Genomic DNA, 12,470 nt, shown 5'->3' with positions numbered 1-12,470 from the left:
AGCCAAATGCACGAGAGTGCACAACAGAGCCTAGAACTTTGTCTTTTTACAGAAACCAGGTTGGCCCTGAGCTCAGATGTGATCATTCAAAACTGTGCATGATTAGGAATAAAAAGTTCAAAACTTAAAAAGGTATATTGGTATAGGACATAATTTTAAAAAGCTGGGTGTTTTCCCCCAAAAAAATAAAAAAAAAATACATCTCCCCCCCGCCCCCCCTTCAAGAAAAAAAAGGGACACTGCATGGCTTACCAAAAGCAGTTGATGCCTTTGTGATGTTCAAGCCTTTACAAAAGTAACATTTTATTCCAAAACTATCATACAATCATACAACCAGTAACTACATGGTCTGAAGAAGCAAGGCTAATTCAGTTCAAAATAAGATAAAAGCAGGGCTTGTTTAGGCTCATCATATGAGATTACTTTGCATGCCCAGTTTGACTGTTCGCAGCGTCAGAGCAACAGCAAAATGACTATATTACATTAAGTACATCTTTTGAGCAGCTGCTCTAATGCATATTTTATAAAAAAACAAACCCTGCTTTTATCAGTATGTTTCCCTATTTACAGTACAGGCAGGGTAGTTCAATCCTCTGTACTGAGGTAGTTCACCAACCCTTTAAAAGAGAAGTTCTGAAAAGAACCACTTTCCTGGAATGCCTGACTTATTCATGCAAGGTGGTTACACCAAAAACCTGCAGATGTCCTCTTCATCCAAATAAAAAAATTTAGACAAACATGGACAATAAAATTGCAATTAGCACAAAAATATACATTAGCATCAAGCTCCTTTGAGCCACTTCAAACTCAAAAAAAGTGCAAAAAAAGGGAAAAAAAAAAACACTAAGAAAAACAGTTTTAGTATGCTTTAGGAAGTCTGAACCTCATGTTTATTTTAACTGATGTACTTTGTAATTTTGGGGCATGATACAGGGAGTAGCATGTGACCTACATTTTGAATGTGAGACTGTATATTCATACAAGAAATTCCAAGCCCAAGGGTACAGAACTTCCACTGGTTTCTGGGGTGGCAGTATGGGAGATTTAACTTCTGTAAGGTTGGAATATCATTGGACCATTGCCTCATCCTTACCACCATGTCCACTGGCAGCTTCTGGTGTAACCCCATGTAGCAAGTCAGTCTTCACTGTAACTGGTCAGGACCAGCCTCGACCCCCTTTCCCTGCTGGGGAGGGGTGAAAAACAAACAAACAAACAAACAAAAAAACAAAACAAAACAAAACAAAACAAAAAAAAGCAAAACAAAAAAAGCAAACAAAAAACACAAACCCAAATAAAAACAAAAACAAAAGTTTTTAATTAATGTCAAAGAAAAATTGCTAAGATATAACTAATTGCTAGAAATGAATACTTATTAAAACCAGAAGACTTGCAAGATGCAGTTCTGCATCAAATTATTCATACTTGAATGAAAGATGTGTCAAGGAAGACCAAAAACTTAAGTGGGTACTGAAATGAAAATATTAAATAATATTTAAATGTGTACTTAAAATATCATTAGGCTTATCATGACAGTGCTATGCTCTGTACATTCAAAGCAAAGACCTCCCCAAGATGAAGGGAAAGAAAGAAAAACATGCAAACCTTTGGTCCATTTCTTCCGCAAGGTGCCTTGTATGCGTTAGCAATTTGAAAGGGGGAGGGGGGGAAGAATGGTCAAAAAATGTGTTTTGATCAGTATCACTTTTTTGGGGGCGAGTTCAAACCAACAGAAAAAAGGGCGAGAAAAACACTTCTCTAATAGAAAAAGCGTCCTTCAGTAAGTAAACACAGACATGGGTGCAGAGGAATGCGGCTGTTAGTTCTAAAATCTCCCGCTACTCGTCCACGCACGCCCTCCCCACACATCACGTACCACGTGGCCTCTTTGCTGAGCACCTCCTCGGGACCCGCCACGCGTGCCTCTGCTGGCCCCTGGGCCACCGCGCTGGGAGAAGCCTCCTCGTCCTCTAGCCGTGGAGGTTCCACGCCCACGTGTCAGCGAAGACCCACGGGCTCCTCTTCCACCTCTTCCTCTGCCTTGGGCTTGGAAGTCCTCATAGCCATAGTACGGGTCTTCATAGCCCCCTCGGTAGTTGTGATAGTCATAGCCGTAGTAATCGTAATAATCTTCATAGCCGTAGTAGTCATGAGGATAGGAGAAGCCTCCCCTGCCTCCTCTGCCCCTCACTCTCGTGGGAGGAGGCATGTGTGGTGGGCCGTAGTAATAATAATAATCATCATACCTAGAGGAGGTCCCAAAATGCCTAGTTAAAAACAATTTAACTTGAAGGAACGCAGTAGAAGGAAAGTGGAGACTTCAGACTGGCACCCCCTAATCCTACATCACAGGGTGAAGAAATGATCTTACATTTGGGTTTTAGCTGCTTGTCGTTGAGCCTTCCGTTCTTTCCTCTTCTGGTCAGGTGGCTTTGCAAAGACGATTTCGATTTGTTCACCTTCCAAATCTTTTCCATTCATTTCAGCTAAGGCCTATTTGAACAATTAACAAGTAGCTAAACATGTCAAAGAACATTTAACATGAACACAACCAATTCAATACTAAAAGGAAACTTAAAAACGTTACCTTAACAGCACCATCCCTGTCCTCAAAGTGAATAAAGGCATAATCTTTAAGCTTCTTGACCCGCTCTAATTGCCAAACTGACTGAAAGTCTTTTCCAAGAGTTCTTCTGAAACAGTGCTTGTGAGGTTTCTTACAAAAAGTACTTTAACCTGAAAGAGACAGGAAAATATATAAAATACTAAAGCCACACCGAATGTGAACACTGCAAACATAAAACATGATTGACTTCTCAAACCTGGGTGCAATTTTAACGCACAAATTGTTAGCGACAACTGCGTCTGTGTACCTTTGCCATGACCTCTGGATCAGGGTCTTCAATGGGGTCAGCCCATTCCACAGTCACCACATTCCCCCACACCTTCACCTTGCCGCTCATCAACCTGCGACGTGCTTGAGCTGCCGTTTTGTGATCCTCATACTCCAAAAAGCAAAAGCCTCTATTTTTCTTCTTGTCATCCGGCTGATGATACAAAATTACATCATTCAGCCCCTCTGAGAAGAAGCAAAAGAAGAGATTACTCACGCACTCAAATTCCTGCCCAAGTATTCTCTTAATACTGAGAGCACAGGCTCATAGTGTACATGAGCCAGACCCAAGTTTACACCAAACCTCAAATCGGCAACAATATACTGAAATTTGCTGAAAAAAAAAAAAAAAAAAAAAAAAAAAAAATATTGATCCATAATTTTAAACAGCAAACTTACCTGTAACTTTGGCAAATTCCTCCACTATCTGCTCCTTGGTTTTGCTCTTGGGGATAGACCCCACAAACAGTCTATTATTGGCCACTGAGATGCAAACTCCAATGTGTTTGCCTGGGCGGATCTCATTGTTGTTACACTACAGATTGGAAAAAAGAGAAGTTACTTTACTGACTCCATTATCTACATTTTTGAAGGGACAGAGACCCCAGATATTAGCATTGTTTACCAGTTTTACTGCCTCCTGAGCAGCCTCTTTAGTGCAGAACGTGACAAAAGCATAACCCCTATTCAGGCCACTGAGGGGGTCCATCATCAGCCGCAGGTCCCATATGGGCCCTGCTTTTTCAAAAAGGGGAACCAACTCATCCTCAAAGAGATCTCTTGGTATTTTTCCAACAAAAATCTATGAGAAAAAACAAACAAACATGAAACCATCACGAATGCAGGAGACACACACACAATAAAATGCTAACAGTATTGGAAGAGTACATTAACCTGTATTTTGGTTTCTCAATTATAATCAATATGAACTCTAGTCCATGACATGCCAAAGTCTCTTCATCCTGCACATCACAATACAACAATGCACTTAGTATACTAGCCTGCTTTCAGTGTTTCCCCAACAAGAAGCAATTAAAATCAACATTAGAGTTTTAGGCAAGTTCACCCCTCGCTAAGCTGTGAGAAATAGTCGTTTTTAACTTTCTTTTTGTATGGTTTGCATCCTTGGAGTAATTTGCAAAAATTGATAAACATTAGTTCCTTTAAAAAAAAATTTACACGTGTCTTTGGAATTGCAAGTGTGTTCTGATGTCTTATTTGGCCACAGATTAAAAAGGGATCCTGAAGCAGAATTTTATTATCGATTAATTTTTAACTGCTCAAATGAAGTCTCACATCAGACAGTTTTATCTCACAAACATGTTTGCAGACATAGCAAATGAAAAGAATGTATTTTTGTTTGAACTGAACTGGAGTGCTTATTAGGGGTTGGAGCAGACAATGTAGCAGTAAAGCAATCCCAGGTAAATTCATTACATTGTCATATCAACAAAGTAAAATCTATCAAGACCTATGAGTTTCTAAAGGCGATACTGAAATTGTATGTCAATGTTTCATCTCTAAACCAATGGCCATTTATTTTTGCCCTGCACCACGAAAACCAAGATTAACATACCCCATAAAACCATTTTTAATGTCTTGAACAAAAAAAAAAAAAACCTTGAGGTTTAGTGCAATAACATTCCATTAATACCAACTGCAGGTTTTTAAATTTATACACATTGAAACTATACAACGGTTTTAAAAAAGCATCATCACAAACTCATGACAAAATACATCGGTATACCCCAATGATGGTGCTTCCAGATTTTAAAACCATTAGCAATATACATGGTGGTTATGCTGTTTGAAATGGGTTTCACTGTGAAAAAATTTTAATTCTCTAAGAAAAAGTTGACTGTTCTCCACAGGCTTGAAACAAGACCATAACTCATCAGTACTCACTAACGCACAGAATATAGGCATTTAATGCTGGCCTACTGATTAATTAGTTAGGAAACTACTAGTTATTACTGTAGAGCACTACACCAGAGTCACTTGTTTATCACTTAAGACAGAATACCTAAATTGGCAGCAAACCCAAACAGATGCATATGGCACCTTTGAGCTCTCACCTCTGTGCCAACTGTGGGTTGTCCTCCTGAGTGAGTCGACTCTGGAGGAGGGCCACCATATTTCCTCTGACCTGTTGTCACATCAAGTGTGTAGCCAGTTCTCTCGAGCAAAGCCTGGCAAATTTTAGATCTGAACTTTAATCATTGCTATATGATAAATTAAATAGTGCTTAATTAAAAACAAAAGAAAAAATGTTTTGCAGTTACAACTGGTACATTGAACTACCCTTACACGTAACTAGTGTATATTCAACATTAAGAACCTGTGAGAGACCATGTGATTACTAACGCATACTAACTTTGATTTTTGCCTCATCTGGTCCTTTATTAGAATCTGACACTTTAGTCCCCTGCTTCTCCCGCTGTCTGTACGTCTTCATTACTCCACAGAGAAAGGCACTTTTGTTCTGTTAAAGCAGAGAAAAAGCAGTGGAGTAAATGCAAACCCAAGCCTTGAGAAATATTAAAGACTAGTTGAAGACAAGACTTACTACAACAAACATTTGCATTTTGAACGTTATACTTTGAAGCAATTCAACAGTAGCATGTTTCATCGTTGTGATAAAATCACTATCCACAACCAGTGTATTAGTGCAACGTTTCCAGCAGCAGATCACTAGTCTGGATATGAAGCATGGAGAAGCATCACTAGTGGCAGATTTTAAGTAACTTTGAGCCTACGAAAACAGACAAGCAGCACTCTAATGCTGCTCCATCACCAAACCATTTCCAGATGACGAATAGGATACCTGTCCAGGTCGATTGTGAATAAACAATCAGAATGTGTTGGTTACTTTTTTGTCAAAATGGATAATGGAAAATATGATTGAAAATGGCCTCAGAGGTCTCGCTTTTACAAATAGTTGTCGTAACAATCATTTTGACATGCATTTCGAAACAAATTATTCTGCTTCCAAGAGACGAACTGACTATTTCAGGCATGGGACACCATTAACTTATTATCTAAGCTCCACAGGCACATACCTGAACATGTGAGAGGTCGCTGTCTTTAAACTGCACGAGCACTTGAAGAGCGCCTTCCTCGTTAAATTCCTTTAGAGCTTCAATCGCCCGATCATCAAGATCACTGTGTGAGACCAGACCTGCACAAGAGACGCAAACGTAAAAGAATAATTTGATTGTCTGCTCATTCCTGGTTTTTTTTACTTATTCATTTAGAGCCATCCCATAGTTAAATCATGTGCTGTTCACATATCAGTGATGTCAGAGGTATCAAAGCAGAAATATCCAGACGCAATCACAACAGATGGTGAAGATGGTGTAATTTGATACAGTCATCTAGAATCCCTCACCATATCAAGCTTGTCCACAGTGATTTATGAGGACCCATCACCTGTCTTAACCACCACCAGCTGCTCCATTGTTCCTGCATATGTCCATCTGGCAACACACTTGCCCTGACACTGTACGAGGAGAGCTCCTCAGGACTGCTTACACTCATCTTAAAAGGGACTACACATGAAATTTTGTGAAAGCTGCCAACCAGGACACCCTGTTTCCTCCAAATTGCTAAGGGAGGCACAGAGAAAGATAATAAAAATATATATATACGAAGTAGCCGATTTTCTTTTATACAAGATTTTTGCAAGCACTTTATGACTGCAGTACCCATTTTGGAAGGAAACCACAAAAAGTTGCTTTGGTGTTCCAATTCCCACAATCGTATTTTAAAAAGCACATGCAACTGTAATGAAATCTGAAATGGGTGAGAATATGCTGAATGTTCAACCGGCCTTACCTGCTATGTAAATTTCATCTAGTTTGACAGCAACTTTTCTAGGTAACCCAGCGTCTAATAATGTCTGGAAGTGTTCTGAATGGGTAACTGCAGCCGAAGTCTCCATTGGTTCTTCAGTACCGTTTCCATTTATATGCTCTGTGGCCATGTCTCCGTTATCTGTGCAGATGCAATGAGCCAAATTAATGCAAAATGGGCAGAGGTCAAAGAACCTGCTGCCTGACCCTGTGTTCATGTCTTCTCGTTCCTTACACAAGTGCACAGCACTAATTTGGAGCATTAATACAATTTGGCTCCACTTTGCTGCTAAAATGCGCCTCTAGTCTCAACAGCCTCAAAGCGGAACAGGCTCAGCTACGGGTGCCACAAAGTCACATTTACAAACACCTTATGTATTGTTTTCATGACATCAATCATTTTATTTAATTGCCTGCTTATTTTCCACAATGATGTGTTTCGCAATACATATCTCCTCATTATTATGTCGCCTGAAGCCGCAAACAAACCTAGCGACGAACAGAGAAAAACAAGTAAATCTACCACAAAGGCAACATAAGTAGCTAGCTACATCCGCACCTAGCTATGCTCCTGGTCTGGCTCTAGTGCTAGGACGAGACACGTGTTCTTTTGGTAGGCTAATTTCCGGTCCTCTAATACTAGCTAGCAGGCAAGCATGTCCCCTAATATTTCAGAAGTTGTAGAATTCTTTGCTCACAGAAAGTCAACAGCAAACAGCAGCTGACTCGTTTTCGTAGCTAGCTCCCACTAACGTTAAAGGCTTGACATTAGTGTCTACTTATTGTATGCATTGTTAATCACGTCGCTTTACCAACGTTTGCTCAATGACAATAGATTAATCACTGGCAGACTGGTTTTCACTTAATATTTGATAAGTTAGCTAGCCAGCCCACAGAAAACGAACCAATGAAAATGTGGGTAGCTAAGCAAGATAGCTAGCTTACTACTGTAGCGATGGACACCTCATGCACCGAATGAACACTACTTCATTCAATCAATTAGATTATATATACGAATACAAGCAGCTCATCTTGAAACTAACGGGCCCTGCCCCGACTAACCTCTTTTGCCATTTGCAATGTGGCGAGACGGCTAATGACCAAAGCAGATTTAACATAAGATTGCGAGCAAGCTAAGATAGCTACCCAACCTGCCTAGCATGTAAAGGCCGGGACATAAGAGCAACGTGGACACTTAACTTTCAGTAATGTAGCGTTAGCTTAGCTATCTAGCTAGGCTTGCTAGTCCACTAGTTAGGTTACAATACAGTCACATTGTTTGACAGCCATTGTGAATCATGCGGTCAAGAAATTCATATCTTAATATAGTTTAGACTGCATTGCTTATAAATAGTACGCATAATACCTTCTTCGCCGTAATGAAAAACTCTTTCACAACTTTGCATGCTTGTTGTTAGCCAGATTGCTAGGTAGCAAGACAGCGGGATAACTTCGTGGGGAAATAGTTAAGCTATCCTTTCCATCAAGGTTAACAATGAAACGACATAAAACGGCGTTGTTTTATGAGCAACTGCATTAATCGCCTTTAGCTGAAACCTGGAACTCTTAAGGTTGTACGTCGTACTGAGGCCTATCGGAGTGAGCAAGCTAAGCTAGCTAAATTAGCCAGATACGAGTTTGCCAACGTGCCGCCACATAGGGGAGTCCATTTTCAAAAAGCCGGTCTGAGTCGTCCCGACCAGTTTCTAACCACTTAAAACAAAACCAAAAAAACAAATTACAAAGAAAACAAAAGACCATCATCAGTTCACCATGCTATACTATACAGTTCGCAGTCACGATCGCGATGTTTCTCCTACCTGTCAATTAGTAACTTGGCCTGCTATGTATGGACGACTCCGGAGGGAAACGTGTTGAAAATGAAAAAGTGACCAAATCCCTGCCGTTGATCCGGCTCCACTCTTTCACTCAACTAGGATGATGCAAAATGGCGGCCAGTATCGCGCCGCTCGTTTTTTCTAATGCACGGGGTTTCTCACACACCCATTCAGGGGCTCGCTCATGCCGCGTTTGTAAGGGCTACTAGTGGCCATACGCTAAGTAAACGTTTTCTGACCATACTTGAACACGGGCTTTATCCGCCAGGGAGCAGCATTGCTTCAGCGTAGTATGTGCTATAGCATATGGAGATGGTCAATGCTATAATACAGAAACCTAATTATTTCGCCGTGGAACCTTGCGCAAATATGAAATAATCTAGATAGACGCATGCTGCGCTCCATTATGTTCGTGCCATTGGAGCGTATGTATTTGCGACTGACATTGCGCTAGTGAGGTTGGCACATAACTAGACTTGGAAGACATGTCAGTGAAGTGGGGTGAGACGACGTGGTGGTCACTTTGTGAAAACTGACGTAGGCCTACATACTTGTATTTATTTGACAGTTTTAGTCCAGCTGGCGCATAGGATAGGACGTTTGTGTCTAACCGTTTTAAAAGCAATGGCATTGTATGAAATGGTTCATTCCATGATTATTTTCCCCCCAAAGCAGTCCAAATACAAATGCGCGTTTTTTCGTGACGTGCGTGTGTAGCGCATCGCTGTTTAAAACTCTTATTGCAGTGTTTTCCATTGTCATACACTGTGATTAGGTTTACAGGTTTGGGTCAACGTTTTTCATAGGATTACGTCTAATTGTTCCTTGCTTACTAAATCGTGCTCCATATAGCCCAGCTGTGACTTGAAGACATTACACTGTCATCATTTCCAATAATGGTCATCTCATTTATGGCCAGTGAAAGGGGTCTGGAATGAAAATAAGGTGGGTTATGAGTAATGGTTTCTTCAGACAGCTGGGCCGTACTGCAGCTCCTGTGGTGTCAGAGGGGGTAAAAATCCTAAAAACATTTCTTGACGGGCTACCATGATATGACAGATTTATTGCATTAAATGTAGATTTACTTTAAAAATACACATTCACACGCATATACAACATAGTACATTTATGTGTTGACATAAACCATATGTACAGGTACAGTACATTTACAGTATAAATGCATATTAAAGCATTCTGCTAATACCTGCCCTTTGTTTAAAAGCCATTCACTCATAAAATGTAGCCTAGTTTTAAAGTTTTAAGATGTTTCTAAAATCAAAACAGGCCTGTGAGTTGGATTGTTCCACTGCTGCCAGATGAATATTGCCACTAGTTTTGCCATTGATTACTAATACTTTCCACCTTAATGAATGGAAATTCAAAACTGAGGGGTGGAAATATAAATAAATAAATATGAGAGTGAATGTTTTTAGTGATCATATAAATGGAATTATTTACTCGATATTGCCATCATGTGGACAGAATTGTTCATCTTCATTGTTCTGGAGGCACACAGTCCTCTTGTCTTGTACTAGAATTAGTAGCTCCTACAAGTAGTTTCTAACCCATACATCTTACCATGGCTTCCATACTTAGGGGTCAGACTGCAGTTTTGTATCAGATATTTTAACATCCTTAACTGACCACACTTTAACTGTGTGGAAGAAGGTTTAGATAGGGCTCCTATTTTATCTTATGTAGACAGTGTTGTTATTCGATTAAAGTACTTTAATGTTTGAAAGTAAAGTTTTAATATTTGAAAGTAAAGTTTCAATGTTTAAAAGTAATGTTTACTAATAATAGTACCTGTAGCCAACACAGAAGGAGTAATTCAGGCAGATCTATATTTTCCAAATATGTTCAGTCCATAAGCAGCAATAGGCAACGTTTGAATGAAATAACATTTGTAGGAAACCCAGAGAAGCCAAATAAATCATTTAACCTCAGATACTGTGTTCCATCTGTCACAAAATGTATTTAATTACTTTTGTCTGAGGCGAGACACCTGGTCTCCAACACAACCAAGGATAAGTGGATTACTGGCAGTGGAAAGATGGAGAGATAAGAGGGCCAGCAAATATTCATTCTTGGTACATATAATACTGTGAGTGGGATATTGTAGGTGGACATCAGCATTAATTGAACAAATTGCAAGGAAAAAACAGTCCTCAGTGTTTTCAAACAAGCTATTCATGAACATTGACTAGCAACTACACACACACACACACACAAAGGTAATGATTTGGTTTATAGTAGTTAAACTTGCAGGCTCTGTAGTACATCATTGCTGCAGAAAACTAGTAAATTAAAAACTCGTTATTCCAATTTGATTGTATAATAAACACAACTTTTATATTTGGAGTTGCTGAAAGAAGTAGTACTCAATTAGTGAGGAATGAGTGTGTCAAGAACACTGATTCCTGGTTTTTTTTTTAATCCTACCAGATTTTATGTTTAGTGAAATCCACATCTTCAGGGATAGTGTAGCCTATGATGAAATCCAAATATTGCACACTGGTGCATATTCAGTTATTACTTTAATTCACCTAATGGCCTATAAGGTCAGATATAGGACACTGACTCATAGCAAGGAGTAATTGGGGGGAGCACTTGTAAGGTTTCATTCAGCTAGCAGATATACACGGGGAGGAGTATAAAACATGAAGGTGAGCTTTTCAGGTCTCAACTGGTGAAGGTGCAGCACTGAAGAAGAACAGAGGTAAGGTATTTCTAAATTTCTCAATTACTTTGTCATTGTGGTATTAATTTGGATTTTGTGATGGTACAACATCAAACTACAGTGCATAGGTCAGAAGAGGCATTTAAAAAGTTCAGACATTTGTTTTCAAGTACCTATATGTATTTATGTTTATGGAATGTTTCCAAATTTTCCAGATTTATTTTTACAGCTAGAATGATTCCGATTATTAAGTACACCGGAGCAACCATCCTTTTGCTGACAGTTCTAATTCAAACTGGACAACTTTATCCACACCATGACATAATGAACTGTAAGTTCATATTTTCATTTTGAAGTCCTAAATTTATTAATTCGCAAGGTTGAAAAAATGTTTAATTTATATTCACAATGACTTACTATGAATTGCTTTTCATAAGGCTATTTGCATTTGTCCTTATCTAAAAAGTTGGCTGTGAGGAGTGCAAACTCAAGGAGAACAACATCTTTTCAAAGCCTGGTGCTCCGGTTTATCAGTGCATGGGTTGCTGCTTTTCACGGGCATACCCAACTCCTCTGAGGTCCAAGAAAACTATGCTGGTCCCCAAGAACATCACATCAGAGGCCACGTGTTGTGTTGCAAAAGAAGTGAAACGGGTAATGTCGTTTAAAACAAGACCGTAAATTATTTTCTTCTAGAACATCACAGAATCGCTATGTAACACTGATATTGTCCTTTTTATTTTCCTGCAGGTTATTGTGAATGATGTGAAACTAGTGAACCACACAGACTGCCACTGTAGCACTTGCTACTATCATAAATCTTAGATTGCAGGATTTTAAAGCAACTTTGCTAAATGTATGCAAAGATGCAATGTGCTTGCTTGACTAGTGTTTTGAAGAAACCACCCGAATGTAAGTTATATAGCAAAAAGTGTGTTTCATGCATGTGCAGACTATATCTTCTGTGGTTAAACTTTCAATTTACTATTAATGTGAATTTGTTTTTGCTCTCTTCAGTTTAAATAACTAGATTAATGGATTTACTAAAATTGTGCAATTCTTGTCTTAATTTCAATCTATTTGAAAAAAAAATTCTAAAAATAAAGCCTATGCTGCAACTAATTATAGATCCTATTTTTGTATACTGGCTAATTCTTTTTTTCTCTTATTACATGCAAATTTCCATCCCATTCTATTCATTTTTCATC

General features: G+C 39.1%; 2 protein-coding genes across 3 annotated transcripts; one reads left to right on the top strand and one right to left on the bottom strand.

The window, feature by feature from the left end:
- Positions 1-214: 214 nt before the first annotated feature.
- Positions 215-8,697, bottom strand: syncripl (synaptotagmin binding, cytoplasmic RNA interacting protein, like). The gene is given in 14 exon segments (XM_027002498.2): positions 215-1,186; positions 1,606-1,632; positions 1,877-2,246; positions 2,372-2,493; positions 2,588-2,658; positions 2,661-2,736; positions 2,874-3,079; positions 3,293-3,428; positions 3,519-3,695; positions 4,969-5,082; positions 5,268-5,375; positions 5,953-6,071; positions 6,728-6,886; positions 8,565-8,697. Coding segments are annotated over 13 exon segments (1,716 nt in total). The 5' UTR covers positions 6,876-6,886; positions 8,565-8,697; the 3' UTR covers positions 215-1,144.
- Positions 8,698-11,194: 2,497 nt separating this feature from the next.
- Positions 11,195-12,396, top strand: cga (glycoprotein hormones, alpha polypeptide). 2 transcript variants are annotated; one of them, XM_027002416.2, is made up of 4 exons: positions 11,195-11,301; positions 11,478-11,593; positions 11,729-11,916; positions 12,013-12,396. In XM_027002416.2, exons 2-4 carry the CDS (start codon positions 11,497-11,499, stop codon positions 12,085-12,087), a joined length of 360 nt encoding a protein of 119 aa, XP_026858217.2. In that variant the 5' UTR covers positions 11,195-11,301; positions 11,478-11,496; the 3' UTR covers positions 12,088-12,396. The 2 variants fall into 2 exon arrangements, with proteins under 2 accessions (XP_026858217.2, XP_026858218.2); XM_027002417.2 differs by having other exon boundaries at positions 11,206-11,301; positions 11,492-11,593.
- Positions 12,397-12,470: the final 74 nt, after the last annotated feature.

This window comes from Electrophorus electricus, chromosome 13 (genome assembly GCF_013358815.1).
Source record: "Electrophorus electricus isolate fEleEle1 chromosome 13, fEleEle1.pri, whole genome shotgun sequence".
Taxonomy (NCBI): domain Eukaryota; kingdom Metazoa; phylum Chordata; class Actinopteri; order Gymnotiformes; family Gymnotidae; genus Electrophorus; species Electrophorus electricus.
Note: the sequence above shows the minus strand (reverse complement) of the source record. Positions and strands in the feature narration are given on the sequence as shown.